The sequence below is a fragment of the Dama dama genome, chromosome 8, assembly GCF_033118175.1.
Source record: "Dama dama isolate Ldn47 chromosome 8, ASM3311817v1, whole genome shotgun sequence".
NCBI lineage: Eukaryota > Metazoa > Chordata > Mammalia > Artiodactyla > Cervidae > Dama > Dama dama.
This window is the reverse complement of record NC_083688.1, coordinates 53,478,745-53,498,139: the sequence shown is the minus strand read 5'-3', so window position 1 is coordinate 53,498,139 and position 19,395 is coordinate 53,478,745. Positions and strand designations below refer to the sequence as shown.

Genomic DNA, 19,395 nt, shown 5'->3' with positions numbered 1-19,395 from the left:
AATGAAAAGGCTAGCTTAAAACTCAACGTTCAAAAAACTAAAATCATGGCATCCAGTCCCACCAGTTCATGGCAAATAGATTGGGAAACAATGGAAAGGTGAGATACTTTATTTTCTTGGGCTCCAAAATCACTGCAGATGGTGACTGTAGCAATGAGATTAAAAGATACTTGCTTCTTGGAAGAAAAGCTACGACAAACCTAGATAGCATATTACAAAGCAGAGACATCACTTTGCCAAGAAAAGGTCAAAGCTATGGTTTTTCAGCAGTCATGTATGAGTGAGAGTTGGACCACAAAGAAGGCTGAGCACCAGAGAATTGATGCTTTTGAACTGTGATATTGGAGAAGACTCTCGAGAGTCCCTTGGACTGCAAGGAGATCCAACCAGTTAATCCTAAAGGAAATCAGTCCTGAATATTCATTGGAAGGACTGATGCTGAAGGTGAAGCTTCAATACTTTGGCCATGATTCGAAGAACTGAGTCATTTGAAAAGACCCTGATTCTGGGAAATACTGAAGGCAGGAGGAGAAGGGGACAATAGAAGATGAGATGGTTGGATGGCATCACCGACTCAATGGACTTGCATTTGAACAAGATGGTGAAGGACAGGGAAGCCTGGCTTGCTGCAGTGCATGGGATTGCAAAGTTTCAGACACGACTGAGCAACTGAACCACAAATAAAATTTTACTGACTTATTTGGTTTACTGCTGCTGCTGCTAAGTCGCTTCAGTTGTGTCCGACTCTGTGTGACCCCATAGACGGCAGCCCACCAGGCTCCTCTGTCCCTGGGATTCTCCAGGCATGAATACTGGAGTGGGTTGCCATTTCCTTCTCCAATGCATGCATGCATGATTTGGTCTATTGCCAGTTATTTACCTTAGAATGTAAGTTCTACAGACAGGGATTTGTCTGTGTTGGTTTTACTGATGCAACCCCACTGCTGGCACAAGGCTGTTCTCCTGTCTTTGTTTCTCCTTGGCTTTTCTTTCTTACATAGTATTTAAAAGTCAATCAACCCACCGACCCAGCAGCTATTTTTCCCTTAGTGTCTTGGTCATATTTGTTGTTGTTGTTCAGTCGTTAAGTTGTATTGGACTCTTTGTGACCCTATGAACTGCAGCACACCAGGCTTCCCTGTTCTATATAACCTATGTGCCTCCAAGGTTGGTTGAATCTCTAGATACAGAACCTGAAGATATGGAAGACTGACTATACATATCAGAAGACTTAACTATACACTGAGTAACTTCACTTTTAGAAATTTATCTCAGCTTATCTTGGATTTTCCAAGCTGATATAAAGAAAATATGTACTGTTCCAGACTTTTAATAGGTATATGAAAAAGAAAGGAAATATTCTGAACAACAGTGACAGAAATCTTCTAACCTGTTTTGGTTCTCAAACTTGGTTGTACATATTTATTATCTGAGGGGCTTAAAATATATTTATGCCTGAATCCCACCTTCAGAGATTCTGATTTAATTGGTTTGGATTAGTTGTCTCTCTTGTTATATATTAGCAGCCTTTGATGATTAGTACTGAGATCCATTAATTCATTAGGGGCTGTAGATAGTAATTCTGTTCACATCTGTGGGCCTGTATTTTTTCACAAACAAAATTAAGGGTCATTAGAGTACATTATCTATAAGCATCTTTGCAACTGGAATACTCTATGTTCATACAGGAAAATCTCTTATTCAGATTATAGAAATATTTGCCATCTCTTCCTACTGGTTTATTGGTGTGTTCGTGCACATGTGTGTGAAAGAAGAGCACATGTATCAATGTCATAATGCTCAGAAATAAGAAAACATATTTATTTTTATTATAGAGAAACTGAGATAATAAATCAAAATTTCATAAAGAGTCATCAAGTCTTCCACTCCAACAGGTGTCAGGCTTGATGTTAGGGCAAAATGTCACATGCTTATTGTAGGGCTAGCTGGAGCAAGAAACAGGACTCTGAAACCAGGAGAGCTGTTTTTTTTTTTTTAAATAAAATTGTCATTTGTTTATTATTTCTTATAAATGTCTTAGTCTGTAGGAGCTGCTATAACAGAATACCATAAACTGGTGGCTTAATTCCTAAACAATAGTAATTGAGAAATATAAATAGTTCACAATTCTGTTGGCTGGAAAGTCCAAGATCAAGATATTGGCAGATTTGGTATCTGGTGAGAAACTGCCTCCTGGCTCACAGACATCTGTCTTTTTGTTGTGACCTTACATGGTGAGAGGAGCAAGGAAGCTCCTTGGTGTCTTTTTTTAATAAGAGGATTAATTACACCTGTAAGGGCTCTGTCTTCCATACCTGCTACTGCTGCTGCTAAGTCACTTCAGTCATGTCTGACTCTGTGCGACCCCATCCCTGGGGTTCTCCAGGCAAGAACACTGGAGTGGGTTGCCATTTCCTTCTCCAATGCATAAAAGTGAAAAGTGAAAGTGATTCGCTCAGCCACGTCCGACTCTTCAAGACCCCATGGACTGCAGCCTACCAGGCTCTTCCGTCCATGGGATTTTCCAGGCAAGAGTACTGGAGTGGGGTGCCATTGCCTTCTCCGGTCTTCTATACCTAAGCATCTTTCAAAGATCTCACCTCCAAATACTAAAACATCGGTGACTAGATTTTAACACAAACACTAAGGACACAAACATTAAGTAACATACAGCAATACAGGATGCTGAGAAACATTAGCAAGCAACAAGTAATTCTTTCTAAAGCATCTAGGTATACAGTATGAAAAGGACTTTTGATTTTACAGAAGCCTTCTTATGCTCAATTTATATGCATGATTTGTAGCATTTTCTACAACATCCTTTTAAGGATAAGGAGTATGATATATACTCCAGTTAAATAAACCTTCCACCAATAAAGAAATAATTTGGTTTTATTAGTTTTGAGTTCAATCAGTTGCCAATAATATTTTGTTTTTTCAGCTGAATAAACAATAAATCCAGGCAGGCATTTACACCTGTGGTACACTTGAAAGTTTAGAACACAGAAATCAAAGTCATTCACTCTGTCATTAAAAAGATAATGCAGCTGAGTTGAATTAACTCATTCAGGGATGCATTTCTTCCCAAAGGAAACTACAAAGTTATTCCTCACAAACTAACCTCACTGCCCCAACACAATTAGGCATTAGAGATCAGATAAAATGTCACTGCACTTACTGGGCTTCCCACGTTGTACAGTGGTAAAGAATCTGTCTGCTAATACAGGAGACACAAGAGACAAGGGTTTGGTTCCTGGGTCAATAAGATTCCTTGGAGGAGGAAATGGCAACCCATTCTAGTATTCTTGCCTGGAAAATCCCATGGACAGAGGAGCCTGGTGGGCTACAATCCATGGGGTCACCAAGAGTCAGACACAACTGAGCACACAAGGCCTTTTTTTGGACCTTGCCAACTATGCTACAAAGTGGATTATCTCTGTGAGAACACTGTAGTTCTTGTCAGTTTTTTAATTGTTAATTTCACCACACAGTATGTTTAGTATCAAACAGGCCTTGGCCAGGTGTTTTCTTGATGTTGTAATACTTTAAAATAGAAGGATAGTACAAAGAAAGTGAAAATGACCATTGGGGTCCCAGAAACCAGAACCTAGTAGTAAGCATGGGTCGTGGGTCCCGGCCAAACTTATGCACAAGATTTTAATGGATGCACTTCTGTATTGTTCTGGATCTCACTAAGCAGTATCTTCTTTATGCAGAGTAGTGGTGTTGAGGTTCTGGGTTTATCACCATCTCAGAATAAGTCTATGTTTGGGCTATGAATATGAGGAAACACCACAGGAAACTAGTCTTAGAAGCAACACCTTGAAGTAATCTTGTAACTATAGTAAAGAATCAGCAATATAGTCCTTATGATCCAACTGGCTGGGCAGAGTGATGAATCTTTATTTATTTCACTGAATGGCAATATTAAGAAAGATTATCTGGGTGGCAATAGTCACTCTTCCAGATACCTTTTTTTTTTTAAATAAATTAACCACCACCTTTGAGGAGTGATCAATAGTTTAAAACTGACCTAGGTTGAAGAATTACTGAAATGCCCACTCCAGCCTATTTCTTAAGACTGCCTTTAGTTTTGGTGAATGAGAAAGCACTTGTTGCCATTTCCTTTCTGAGAACTGCTGAGTTAGTAGGGAAGGAAGTGAGAGCTGTTCGACTGAGTTCTGTCCTGTGGGGGAAGGACGGGGCTGGGCTGTGCCTCTGAGCACCAGCTTCTGCTTTTGTGGGGCTGGCTTCCCAAGTAGCTGGTTCCTATTTATAAATGTCTGCAAAATTGGTTTGAGGAGTCCTACCTAATCCCCTTTCTGGAAACAAATGACCCCGGGTTCAGGGAGTGGCTAACTTTCTTTGCCCAAACTCAGGGCCACAACTCAGTGGAACATTTTTAACTGGTTTCCTGTCCATAAATATTTTAAAGATTTGGTTAAACCTTAAGAAAAAAAAAAAAAGAGGGTCTGATTTAAATGTTGCTTCTGTGAGAATTTTTGGTCTGTGTTGAAGAATATAGCTTGAGAAAAGCCTAGTTGAAGCATCAAGTCACATCAGATAATAATGATAGAATGAGAGCTTCTGATCCAGTCTATGGGAGCCCTAATGTTGGATGTAGTTCTGCCATTAACTGACAAGTTTCATTATTTATTTGATATTGAAATCATGCTTATAGTATTATTTTACACCATTTTCCAGCATTACATCAGTGTCTTTGGCACACTAGACCTTATTTGTCCATGAACTGAAAGTTTCTTAAGAATGTCTTGACTCTCCTGCTAATGTAATTATTGTTGAAACTCATTTTTTGTGCTGTAATACATCTATGCTGCTTGTTTGTAGATGTTTGGGAAATGGTGTGGTTGAGATAAAAATATTCAGAAGGATTCAAGGAAAAATTAAGTCTTCTGCCAACTAGATTCTCTGATACTCTTTATTAACATGTTACATTTCACATAGTTAATGAGATAATTCTCTAAAGCACCATCTTGCTGCTAATACTTTTATTTCTTTAGTCTGCTTTTTGACTCATAATTTCACCACTGCAATTTAACTCTAAAAATTACCTTTAGGCTGGAGGGCTCTGGGGTCAAGACTGCCTAGATTCAAAACTCAGTTTGGCCTTCTCTGGGCTTCCCTGATGGCTCAAAGGGTAAAGCGTCTGCCTGCAATGTGGGAGACCAGGGTTCCATCCCTGGGTGGGGAATATCCCCTGGAGAAGGAAATGGCAACCCACTCCAGGACTCTTGCCTAGAGAATCCCATGGATGGAGAAGTCTGGTAGACTACAGTCCACGGGGTCCCAAAGAGTTGGACATGACTGAATGACTTCATTTTCTTTCTTTCTTTTTGGCCTTTCCTGGCTATGTGGTCTCAGATGAATTTCATTATTTATAAAATGGGGATAAAAATTAGCAATCACAGAATTACAGAATAGCAAGGGTGAAAATATTCCTTAAGTATCTACTATTTGTTAGGCACTGTTGCACAATTTGGGGCTTCCCAGGTGGCAGAGTGGTGAAGACCTAGCCTGTCTATGCAGGAGACATAAGAGATGCAGGTTCGATCTCTGGGTCGGAAGATTACCTGCAGGAGGGCATGGTAACCCACACCAGTATTCTTGCCTGGAGAATCCAATGGACGGAGGAGCCTGGCAGGCTAGTCAATAGGGTCGCAGAGTCGGACACAACTGAAGCGACTTAGCTTGCGCACACACACATCGGATAATTTATGACTCCATGTGATGCTCTGTGAAGTAGGCATCCTTTTATTTTTGGATGATTCAATTACGACCAGAAAGCTTAGTCAATTTTCCTAAAGGTCACACAGCTGGTAACTACCTCAAGCTCAGGTTTGTTTCTAAAGCATATGTCCCTTTCACTACATAACATAAAGAAAAATTTACTCTTTTCCCTCCCCAGGTTATAATGTTTCAGGGTTTCCCACTGCTATTACACAGTTGTTTTGCATGTAGAAAACAAATGCGTGACTTGATAGGTCATGACATGGAGGAAATTTAAATGTGAAAGAAGTGAAAGAAGACAATATGAAGAAACTACATACTTTATGATTTCAACTACATGACATACTGGGAAATGAAGACATTTAAATATCAGTAGTTGCCAGGGATTAGGGGGAAGGGAACGATGAATTAGGTGGCACACAGTATTTTTAGGTTGGTGAAACTACTCAGTATGATACTATAATGGTGTAAACACATTATACATTTATCCAATGTATAATATTATAAATGTATTATTATACATTTATACAATGTACAACACCAAGAGCTGACCCTAAGGTAAATTATGGACCTTGGGTGACGTATTAATGTAGATTCATCAACTGCAACAAAGGTACCACTCAGGGGGAAATACTGATAATGGGGAGAGGTTATGCATGTGCAGGTGTAGAGTGTAAGGGGAATCTATGTACCTTCGAAACTTTTGCTGTGAACATAAAACTGTGCGCCCCCCCCCCCCCAAATAAGTCTACTAAAAAACAAGCATAAAGAAAAGCAAAATGGTGAAATGGTGTAACTTGAGAGCAGAGTAAGGAAAAATAAATCTGCAAAAGAACTTACCTGCCTAGCACTATAGAGTGAAAAAGACGAAGCCTAAGTCGGACAACTTGTGCTGACGTCCTGCTTGCTCACAAAGTTACTAGGTGACCTTCAGCAACCTACCTTACCTTTCTGGCGTGTCTGCGTGCTCAGTCGTTTCAGTCATGTCCGACTCTTTGCGACCCTATGGACTATAGCCCACCAGATTCCTCTGTCCATGGGATTCTCCAGGCAAGAATAATGGAGTGGGTTGCCATGCCCTCTTCCAGGGAATCTTCCCGACCCAGGGACAGAACCGGTGTCTCTTGCATTGCAGGCGGATTATTTACCGATGAGCCACGGGGAAGCCCCCACCTTTCTGGATCTCAGTTTCAAAATGCTTTAAAATGTGCCGGTTAAACTGATCTCTAACTTCTCTTCCGGCCCTAAAATCACAGCTTTATATCTAAGGACCCACCCCTACTTTCTTTTTCTTTCAACCCAGAAGAACCACTCTCGCCTAAACTTTGTTCTTACTCAACTGCGTACTTTCTGACGTACTCGCTGGATCTTAAAACAGAGCAACTGGTCCTCGTGACGGCGAAACTAAACAGTGGGGGTGGAAGACTGAACTCCGAGGGGGAAAAAAATGCAAGTAAGCGCAGAAGTTCCACAGCCAGCGGCAGTAACCCGAAGAAGGCAGACACGGATGGGTAAAACTGACGCTACGTAGCGACGGCGGAAGCGCAAGGAGGGTGGGGTGAGGCCGAGAGCCGATTGGATGGCTGAGGGGGCGGGGCCCGCGCTCACAGCGCTGGGAAGAACGAGGGAGGAACCAGGGAAGCTGCGCGCGCGTCGCTAGATGGTTTCTGCTCCCTGGCTTCCCTTCCCCGGAGCCTGGAGGGCGGGTCGTCGGGCGTGCCGACGCCGGGTGACGTCACAAGGGGCGGGGCGACCCGAGGGTCCTGCCGGCGCGCGGGCGCGTTCCGCAGTCGGTGTTTGGGGCGCTGCTTGTATAGTGACTCGGTCTCTGCTCCGGGTTCGCTGTCACAGCCCAGCCCTCCCTGGAGTCCGGGACGGACAGGGCACGCGCCTGTGTCTATGTGTCAGCGGGACTCAGGACAGAGGCGTCCTCTTGCTGCCTTTTTTTCTTCCTTTTATCCAAAGAAGGGGGCAGTTCTCACGCTTGCCTTCCTGTCGCCCCGTTGGGAGCGGGGTTGGTGTGCGGAGTGGTTCGTCTTTTTTTCTTTTAAACTTGTGAGCGCTTTTTTTTTTTTTTCTTCCCCTTTTTTAGGCTCAGTGCCGTCCGGACTGGTTTCCTCGGTCCCTGACTAACCTCTTTCTGCCCCTTCTCTCGCCACCCCCGCCCAAGGTCGCCCCTCCGCCCTCGCCCCTGGCCCGGGGTGGGTGGGAAGCTTTGCCCGGCTCCCTCCCCACCCGAGTCTCCGCAGCGTAGCCGCACCTGCCTCAATATGAACGGGGTCAGGGACCCCCCTCTTTTTATAAAAGATATTAAGCCCGGACTGAAAAACTTAAATGTCGTCTTTATTGTCCTGGAGATAGGTAAGTGGGGTCCGCAGCCCGCCCCGCCGCCCTGTGCGTCCCGGGACTGGAGGGAAGGGCACCGCAGCTGCGAGCCGGGGGCTCCCCTCCCCCTCTCCTCTCTCGCCTCTCCCCTCCCCCATCCACGTGGCCCCGTGGGCCCCCGCCGGCTCGGTAGCCCGCCTGCGGCGAGAACCCGAGGCTCGGCCTCTTCCCACCTTTCAGGTGCAGTTTGATCCTGGAGGAGGAGTTAGCTTTTTGGAAGTCCTCAATATCTAATACACCCCTCCCCCTTTTGATTTTTAAATCTTCACAGGACGCGTGACCAAAACCAAAGACGGCCATGAAGTGAGATCATGCAAAGTAGCAGATAAAACTGGCAGCATCACTATTTCCGTGTGGGATGAAATCGGAGGTCTTATACAGCCAGGGGATATTATTCGGTTGACCAGAGGGTAGGTGTGCTTAAAAGGGTTGGGGAATGAGTGCGCCTCCAAAGTAGGAGTCTGCAGAATCCGAATTGACTGACGCCCGGCACCTTGGCAAGTTCTGGTTAAAGTTTAGGGTTTTCTGTGGGCCGCTCCGAGGATTTTTGAGCCCCATCGATCTTAACCTGAGATGGTGGACGGCGTTGGGTTGTAACACTTTTGCCTTTAAAAAGTTTCAGCTGGGAATCTGAATAGCCACACCTTGTTTACAAATTAGGTAGATTTTTAAATACCACTCTAGAATTATTCAGTCTTTTAAGTAGATTAAAACTGACAGTTAATACTTAATCTTTTTTCATTAACTATATAATGTAGTTGTCACTTTATTTCTCCAACTTTTCCTCCTTTTAATAACTTTTGAAGTCCTACCCATATTTTATTTGTATACACATTTAAACCGTGTGTACTTAAGTTGAGATTGTAGCTGGAGAATTTAGTCAGTTTTGTAGTGTGTCAAATTTGTACTTGGATGTAAAAGTTGAAAGAAAGTTTACAATATCTGGAGGGTACATTCTTGAAAATGATTCATTTTGCCTACTGTTGTAAGGTCAGTGTTGCACAGAAACCAGAATGTTGTGCAGAAAATGTTTGACAGAAAGATATCTATGATACCTCTGTCCAAAAGAGTTAGTTGGCAGATTGGCTTTTAAAAATAGTATTTCTTTTGGGGGGGGAGTGGGGGAGGTTAGTAGTTAGACTGCATTTACCCAGATTTTAACTTAGGAAGATAAAATGCTAGAGAAGGATCTTTAGATTTTGGAACCTTTTTGGTTTACAGAATTATAATAATTCATTGGTCAAAACTGTAGGAAAAGTGGGTGGAGACTGATGAAGCTAACACTAAGCTAAAGTGAATAGAATCTCAGAAAAGTGTTGGATCACCCTGAAAGTAGGAACTTAAGATCCCTTTGATAGTATCTTACAGGTCTTACAGCACCTTCAGGAAGTGAGGCAGAGTATCATCAAGGAAGTGAGACTCAGACATTTTTTTCTCATACACTGTGACTCATTATGACACTGGTTAAGTCTTTTAAACTTCCACATTTTTAACTTGAACAAAAGAGAATTTCTACCAGGGAGGGTAGGGTGAAAATTAGCATAATTAAAGCTTTTTGGCTGCCAAAGTATCTCATCCAGCGATTAGGAGTTATTTTATACACTGTAAACAGCTTCTCATTTTGATTATCGCATATTTTGTAGTCACAGAAAATACATAGATGTGTCCATCAAAAAAACTGGAAAAACTAAGTCAGTAGCCAAGTAGGATCTCCAGGATCTTAAGGAGTATATTCACCGAGGAGTACAGTGTAAAGGAACATTGAAAACCAAAGAAATCTACTATTTTCTAACTTCTGTTTAATGTTGAAATTACTACGTTTTCTCAACTTTTCTCTAAAGTGGGAATCCCAGGTGGCGCTAGTGGTAAAGAACCTGCCTGTTAGTGCAGGAGACATTAAGACACATGGGTTCAGTCCCTGGGTTGGGAAGATCTCCTAGAGAAAGAGATAGCAACCCACTCCAGTATTCCTGCCGGGAGAATCCCATGAAAAGAGGAGCCTGGCGGACTAAAGTCCATGGGGTCACAAAGAGTCGGACACAACTAAAGTAACTTAGCACGCATACCTTACTAAAGTAACATCCCGTGGAGTCTGGCCCATTTGTAAGTCCCTTAAATTCTTGTTGAATCTAACAACGGAAGCTTTTGAAGAAAGGTATACATCTCAATAATGGTAATTTGAATATTGGCACACATATCGGAAGATCCTGCAAACATTGATCTCATTCCTGAAATAAGTGAAAGTTAAATGTTTTAGTTGCAGTTAACCAAATTTTCTCTCAAAATAGGTGTTAATTTTTACTTTAATAAGAGAAGATATTAGTGCACCGTTTCAGTCACTTTTTTGTGTAACAAAGTGATGAATGGAATCTTTAATAAATAACATTTACTAAATGAAGAGAAATACATAATGTGAGACTAGAAGAATTTTATTAACTTGTATTAAAAGATAAATCATCACTGTACTTAAATAATGCTTGGTTATAATTCTAAATCATGAAACTTAGTAGTTGTACAAAGAACCAAGCCTTGGGCTTATTTTATAATACTAACATATTTTTCATAGATTTGTGTATAGGATTATTTTATATAATGATACTGTCTGAATTCAGAATTGTTTAAATGTTCAGAGATTGTTGCAAAAAATAGGGAATTTGGAAAAGCAAATCAGTGTAAGATTATGATCTTAGTTTTTTAGCCCCTTCCTTGATTACATTTACTAAATTTTTAGTAACTTAGGAATAACACATACTAGCCTGTGTTTTATAGAGGCAAAGGAAGAACTATTTTACCAATATCTGGTAGACCAATTACGTAAGTGTAAAATTAAACACTGGGGTGTAGATTTTATATGTCCTGTGATTGAATAAAGTAATTTCTGCTTAAGTCTCTGCAGTTTGAAAGTTCTCCCTTTGTTAATTGACCAAAGATGTGATCTTTGGAGTATAATAATGCTTCCTTTGCAAAAAGACGTCTATTTTCTATGGTTAGTTATTGTTTAATTATATCAAAATTTGGCAGTAGATTTTTGTTCACATTATTGTTTAGTAAGTAACAGGTTAATCAATGGCAGACACAGGGCTTGAGCCCCACCTGCACACCAGTACAAAAATTACAGTATGAAAATTTATTTAAGTTGAAGGAAACATACATATTTCCGTAGAACTGATGTTTCTTTTCTTTCTAGGTATGCATCCATGTGGAAAGGATGTCTGACACTTTATACTGGAAGGGGTGGAGAACTTCAGAAAATTGGGGAGTAAGTATTAAAATATGTTTCATATAATTGAATAAATTACAAAGAATATCAACAGAATAACTGGTAGATGTAAAGTATGCACCTCTTCCTTGACCTTTTTTGACTGGTAAACCGAATGCTTCTAGCAGCTTAACTCCATGTATGTGCTGGTTTAACAGCTGTTAGTACTGTTCCCTGTGGTTGAGAATGTCAGTGTTTCCTGGCAGAGAGCATTGAGAAGCTGAACTTGAGACGATCCCCCGTGGGACCATTTCTGTCGGCTTTGGGAACGTATATCTTTCAGGCGTCACAAGTACCATTTGAAGTAAACTCTGTCATCTAGTGAATTTTCATGTAAGAAGCTGAGTATTGGTTTTAGGCAGTAAGTTTAATTTTTCTTTTTCTCGGTTTATGGGTGAATATGTACCCGTATATAAAAGGATTTGAAGCAGTGACAGTTGAAGTCCTATATTTATATAGTCTAGATACTGTACAGGCTGCCACAGTGTGAGCTTCCATAAACTACTACCCTGGTTATCTGCACCTTGACTTTGAGGAACCATCCTCTCTAGGAGTGTAAAGGTAGTTCAGTCTCCACACTGGCCTAGACATTTGGGAGGTACTCATAAAGTATGGTGTAGGCAGTGAACCAAACCATTAAGTCCATTCTGTTTGGTTTATGCCTAAGACACCTACTTAATGCCTATCAAAATAGAGGTTATTTAAAGGGAGAAGCCACAAATGGCACCAGAAATCAAATAAAGGAAGAATGTATTCTACACTGCAGGCATAAGATACTTTGGGAAAAATAAGCAATCTGTGAGCTTTTTTTTTTTTTTTTTTAGCTTTTAAAGATAATAAACTGGTAACACTGCTTTGGCTAGGAGGAAAATTAGAGTTCACTTTTGTTCATATTTAGAGTAATGTTAGAGCAATGTGCTATGAGAGGTCTTAGCATCAGTATTACAGAAAGAATTAGGATTCTGACACAACCTTCACACACATGTACAGTATTATGGAGGTCAGTTACATGAAGAACCACTGGAGGTCACTCAGTGCATAGTGACTTTGTGTTGGGGTCAGTATAGGAGTTACCAAAACTGATTCTAATTTATGGGTTGAGGAGCTAAGAAAATGCTTATGTGTAATGTTAATTAATATACACAACAGTCAGCTGATAAGAAGCCTTGGGATAAACTGTTTTCTTGATAGCCAGTTGTCTTTTATTAATGCCTGTAAAATCCACTTTTAACCTTGAATGATTATCTTTGCAGATTCACAGTGATTGATCAAAGAATGACTCTGAGTGGATGAGAGTGTGTGAGTGGATCAGTGCAAATCCATCACCACTGCTGGAAAAACCACTCTGGAACCCTATACAGAGGCATCAGTCAGCCTGTGTGGAAAAACAGGACAAAGATGTGTTCCTGTGCCCTTGATCTTTGACATTTAATTTCTGCAGTACAAAATTAGAACTAAAATACAAAATAGAATGTTGCTGACATTGTAGACAATCAAGTATTTGAGTTTTTTTTTTTTTTTTTTATGAAACAAAGCTTTTAGGAAGTTTTGTTGTAAATGAATAGAGCTAGTTAGCATGTTGCTGTTTGGTTAATTCATTGACATCTAAGTTCTTTCTTCCTGTTAGTTATGCATACTATATAAAGGTTGATTATTTCAGAAATCATTCAAATTGTCCTTTATTGTCTTTCAGATTTTGTATGGTTTATTCAGAATTGCCAAATTTCAGTGAACCTAACCCAGATTATCGAGGACAACAGAACAAAGGGGTAATTAATCCAAATGTGTTGTCTGTTTTTATGATTAGGCTAATTTGACTGTGTAATGTAATTCTATGGCTAGGTTGCCAAGCTTTTCATATCCTAAGTATAATGGAGATAGTTTTAAAAAGAATCTTTTAAAGGTCATTTTCATTTTATGTGTTTTGTGAGTCTGTATAGGATCTGAAATGGTGCTGATGAACCTATTTGCAGGGAAGGAATGGAGACAAAAACGAGGAAAATGGGCTGGTGGACAGAGTGGGGGGAGGAGAGGGTGGGACAAATTGAGCAAGTAGCATTAACATATATACATTATCTTGTGTAAAGCAGTTAATGGGAAGCTGCTGCCTGACCCAGGGACCAGCCTGGCCTCTGTGACAGCCTTAGAGGGGTGGGACTTGGGTGACTGGTGGGAGGGAGGCTCAGAAGGGAGGGGACACAGACACACGCACAGATTTGAGGTGTACAAGCAGAAGTCAACACCACATTGTAAAGTGATTATCCTCCGATTACAAATAAACTTTAAAAATTGTTTTAAAAAACCTTGAAAGTTAAAAAAAGAATGGATACATGTTATATGTTTATTTTTAAATCTTTATTTGATTAAGTGAAAACTTTTTTTTTTAATAGGCACACAATGAACAGAAGAATAATTCCATGAATAATAGTAACAATGTGGGTACAGGTACATTTGGACCAGTGGGTAAGATTTTTTTTTTGGCATATTTGTGGTCAGGTATAAGAATTAAGGGAATCTCTTAAATGCAAAAAACTTGTCTTTAGGCAAAAATTAGTACTAAAAGGGAAAGTACTGTGAAAGAGGGAATTCTCAACTAATTTTTCTATAAAAAACAGATACCCTCTTAAGCTAATTTATTGAGCACATTCTATATTTAAACATTTGGACCAGTTACTGGGAACACAGTGATTTAAGAAATTAAGTTTTGTTGATGCATTATGCTATTTTTTGTTGATTTTTACAGAATTTCTATAGTAATTATTTATAGTAGATGCAGAATAACTGGTTATTTTTGTGTACTGAAAGCAGTTTATCCTCAGATTAATAGCTCACCTTAGTTTTTCATATGCTAATAGCTGGCCTTTACCCCTCAAATACCCTCAAAGGTCAATGACTATTATATCCTTGTTAAAGGTCTTTTGAAGCCTTTATTCTTAAAGACATAGGGAAAAGTCTTTAGTGACTGGAATTCATTAGGGTGGCTGAGGGCTTATCTGGCTGCTTAGACGGTAGAGAATCCACCTGCAATGCAGGAGACCTGGGTTCAATCCCTGGGTTGGTAAGATTCCCTGGAGAAAGGGCGTAGCAACCTACTCCACTATTCCTGCCTAGAGAATCCCCATAGACAGAGGAGCCTGGTGGACTGAGGCCTGTAGGGTCGCTGAGTTGGACACAACTGAGCACACAGCATGGTGTGGCTGGAGTTTACGTGACCTGTTGGCTACATGCTTTGGCACAGCTCTGATAATTGTTATGTTGTGGGACACTTTGCTGTTTTTTCTTTAGAAAGTTAGAATTATAGTCTCTCTCTCAAAACATTACTAACCTTATTTGAACCAAATGCCAATTGCTTTTACTTTTTCCCTCAATACAGGTAGTACAGTATCTGCTTTGTTCCTACTTTGTTATCTTCTCATTTAGTTGCCCAAGTTGCTCTTTTCCCCCACTCCTTATTGATACAAGCATCAAGTTAATACATTCGAAGTAATTACACATTTGGAAAAACCTAGAACTCACACTGAGTTTTTTCCAGTAGTTTACAAATAAAGGTGTTTGTTTTCCATAATATTCTTATAAGCATTAATAGCATGTGTTACAACTTTAAGTAGATGTAATTCTGTCTGAAAATGGTGATGATTTTTTTATATTCTTTCTTAGGAAATGGGGTTCAGACTGGCCCAGAAGCGAGGGGATGCCAATTTTCATATGCTGGTAGAAGCAATGGCCGGGGACCTATAAATCCACAGCTACCAGGAACAGCTAATAATCAAACAGTCATGACCACAATAAGTAATGGCAGGGACCCTCGGAGAGCCTTTAAAAGATGACCTTTGCCAAATACTCGCATGTAGTTTTTAAACTATATGCCCTACTTGAACACTTAATGCACTTTTATTTATTGTTAACTGTGAAAACTGTTCTTTTTCTGTTCTTTTTATGTTTTTGGTTTGTTAACAAGAGTGGTTTGTTTTTTATAGAAGAACTATTAAGCTGCTCGAGTCTCCTATTGAAGAATGGGAACACTCTGAAGAATAGGGGCATTTATTTTTAGAGCAAAAAGATCTTTGGATATCCTCTAAAAAACCTGCACCCATTTCATGGGTGAGTTACTTATGCCATCAGCATTTTAGCCTCTATGAGTCTGTCTTCTATATAAATTTTGTAATATTTAAAATAAGGCTTAGTGGGAGACGTTCTTTTGTCTTAAATACAGATATTGCCAACTAAAGCAATAATCACCAAAAAAACAAAAATCTGGTCAATGTTAACAGCAATTTTTGAGTGTGACTCCAGGGAATGATTGACTTCTTCATTGAGTGACTGCCATTAAGATTTTCCAAGGACTGAATCATCCTAAACTCTTGTTTTATTACCGAAAAGCATATTCTTTATCAGAATTATGGAACAGAATGTGATCTGTATTATGACAAATTTTTAGAAGGAATCTACATTTATTTTAAAGTAGTCCTATTAATATTTATCAGCTTTGTGCGTTACACTGAATGGAAATTGAAACCTGAGGCCTTGAATGTTTATTTTTTGAAACTACTGTGTCAAATATTAAAGTTTAATTTGAGGGAGTTATGAAGTCATAATGAACATTGATCTAATTTTTACAAATTATGGTAGATAAATATAATAGTGAAGGCAATTCAAATTGAATTTATATTCAATCTTACAGGGTCCTGGGTATTTGCAGAAAATCAGCCTGGAGTGAAAATCCTAGGTACTTACTTATTTGAAGGGAGTGTGTGTGTGTGTGTTTATTGTCAAAGTTTCTGAACACATTTCACAAAGCCTTATCAGCAGAAGTTAAGAAATGGCTCTCCCAAAGAAGCAAATACAGCTTTATTTAGAAATATAAAGGTTACATTTACTCATGTGATGTTAAATGGTGTCCAGTTCCACTTTTCACTGTAGGGTGGATAACTGGAAAATTTTTCCTCTGTTAGAATTAAACTCTTCAAAATTATCTCTTGAATAAAATTTGCATTAATGTTAACAGACCTACCTTATTTTTGCTCTTTTCATGATTTACAGTGGAGAGCCAGTACTTTTTTTTTTTTTTTTTCTGTGACTGTAGTCATGACTTCAGCCTGGGTGACTGCTTAGCTCTATTTGTCACTTTGTCTTTTTTCTCCCACCTCAAATAGCAAAATAGTTTAAGTAGGCTTTGTTTTCTGACAGTGCCGTGGCGTTTGAATATAAAAATCTGCGCCAGATACTTACTTGCTCTAATCCAGTTTCTAACTGTGCCACACATCAGGCACTGTGTCAGTAGTGTTAAGGGGTGAATGAAGTAATGAATAAGCTCAGGAAGTTTCTTTATGGTGCTTAAGTAACTGGGGATTATATGTTATAGAAATAAGTTTTCCCTTTATTCACATACTGATTATTATAGTTCATTTGGTTTTGTAACTAGTATTTTTTCAAGATGTTCACAAAATTACAAATGTTTGAAGTTAAAAAAAATGCAAATTAGTAGTTTTTTGGTTTTTTTTTTTAATCTTTTAAGTAAGGGTAGGAGCCCTAAGACTGAATTATTTGTGGGAGATTAGTATTAAAAGTGATTTTGAAAGAAAGAATTTTAGAGTTTTAAAAAAAATAATCAGGTATTGGCTTGCTGAGATGCTAATCCTGTCCTGATTCTCTTCACCTGTGGTATTGGACAAGCTGTTCACTTAAAAACCTCTGTAAGCCTTAGGTTCCATAACTGTAAAAATAAGTAAGTGATGTTACTCCTTTAGAGTTATTTAAGATTTTTCCATGTGAATGATTAGAATGATTTCTGGCTCCTAATAAGCAGTCAAATGTTTGTTGTCTAATCATACCTCAAGAATAGAAAAAAATGCAGGAGTTAGGTGTGGAGGTATTGTTACCCTTTAATGTGTTGAGATTAAGTAGAGAAAGACCTTACGTTTTACTTTTGTGATTGATGTTTGCCTCAATAATTTAACCTTGCTGTTCTGTGGGGTTTTTTTTTAATCATTTATTAACAAATTTCTTTTTTCTTAAGGGAAGCCTCCAAAACCAAAGCAAAGTGAGTTACAATTCATAATGAATTTTGCCTTCTCAGCCTGCTTGGACAGTACTCATCAAGAAGTTAAGAGGAAGAAAGTTTCCTACCTTTCCTCCTTCCTGGCGCTTTCAGCTAACAACTTCATAAGTTTAAACACCTACTGAACACAAAGGCCATTTGGTATAGAAATACACACTACTGGGTTTGGGTCCCACTTTATTTTTATAAGTCAGTTCTGAAGTGGATTGAAGTGAATTGAAGTCTCATTAGGCAGGTGGCCCCTTCTCTCTGGGCAGGTTCTTTGGGGGGTTACTACAATACAGACTTGGAAACACGAAGCCCACGAAACAAGGTGGTGATGCGTATTAGTGAAGCCTGCAGTATGCTTTCCCATGGACATTTACGGCAACTCATTTTTGCTTGGTTCCTGTAGTTTTAGTAATTGCATTTTAAATTTGAGGACAGTTTAACTTGAGGCTCACCTAAATAATTGTATCACTGAGAAGTGAGTATTTGTCACTTGTAGTTTTATCTTTCAACATTTTAAGAGAATGTTTAATTTGCTTGGTTGAGTAATAACTCCGAGGCAATGATACTAAAAACAAATAGATGCAAGTTTAGTAAAATCAATGATCTATAAAGAACTTGTAATCAGAAGGTGGTTAACTGGCCCTAGAAAGTTTTCTCAGAAGGTACAAATTTGAGAGTATTTTACATCAGTCTTAAGACACAGTAGAAGTTCTTAGTTTATGTGGATCTGACATTCCAATTTAGTTACTGACATGCCTTCCTTTCTTATACCTTAATAATACCATTATAATGTACCATAATAAGAGGTTGCTCCAATTGTAGGCTGCTGTGACTTAAAGAGACTTTAATGTATTCACAAATGTTCTATAAACAACAAACAAGAAAACCACGTGAAAAGCAGTTTTAACGTAAGACTTTTTCACACCAAACTCTGTTTTTTCCTCTAGACTTGTTTTTGGGGTAGCTTCTGCTATGATGCTTTTTTTTTTTTTTTTAAATCTACTTTTCCTTCTGTTAATTCGTTTTATCCCCTATCCAATGGAAGTGAACATTTCTAGTAGAAGAGAATCACAGTTGTTCTCTGGTACAGGATTAATGATAAGTAAAAGCAGATATGCTTGGTCATAGTGACAATCTGTGTATTGAGATTCCAGCCAATTATTAAATAGATGTTAGGGTAAACAGCCCCACATTTCACAAAGGAGCCGTGATGACTAACAGTTGAGGTATGCTTTTGAGGAAACCTAATTGTGACCTTGGGAAAACAGCACTATCCTGAATGGTATGTTGTTAGGACCTGAGGAGGAGAAACTAGAAAAACTTTCCAGGTGTGTTCTTTTCCAAATCTATTCAGGTTTACTTTATTAGGGATGCACCAGAATTTGTTCCAGTGCTGTGACCAGAGTACTCCAGGTTTCTGAGCTAAAAGTGTATAATGATGTTTCTTAAAACACTGATCACAGATGAGAGAATCAAGTCCAGACCATCTGACAAGCCATTTATGTAGTATGTTTCCTCATTAAGAACATTAGGTCCAACTAAGAGCTGTTTACCACTAAGATCATCAGTATGATGAAGAGAAAACGAGCATTTTAACAAGATTTGACTAGTAGACATTCCATTTGTCTTTTCCAAGGCCTTGATAAGTAACACATGTCTTTAAAAATAAGATCTTTAACCATTTTTAACCAAAATTTGAGTACATTTTTGTTTCATGCCAACAATATTTATACTTCTGGACATAAAGAGTCCAGTTTCTTTGTCCACATATTGATACTGCATAAAATTCTCAAAGAATGGTTTATAAACTTCTATGAGATTTTCCCAGGGGCTTGTTAGGTGTATGGGTTATTTCTCTGCTCCACCAGAAGAATGTGTAAGTGTAGGTTGAAGAGAGCTGCACTTGAAACAAAGTCCCTGAAGATTTTTGTCTCCTGCCCTTGATATTAACACA

At 39.1% G+C, this 19,395-nt stretch overlaps 1 protein-coding gene across 1 annotated transcript; it reads left to right on the top strand.

The window, feature by feature from the left end:
• Positions 1-7,520: 7,520 nt before the first annotated feature.
• On the top strand, positions 7,521-16,394 carry NABP1 (nucleic acid binding protein 1). Its single transcript, XM_061149114.1, has 6 exons — positions 7,521-8,109; positions 8,405-8,543; positions 11,321-11,392; positions 13,086-13,161; positions 13,783-13,855; positions 15,050-16,394. Exons 1-6 carry the CDS (start codon positions 8,019-8,021, stop codon positions 15,217-15,219), a joined length of 621 nt encoding a protein of 206 aa, XP_061005097.1. The 5' UTR covers positions 7,521-8,018; the 3' UTR covers positions 15,220-16,394.
• The last annotated feature ends 3,001 nt before the right edge of the window (positions 16,395-19,395 follow it).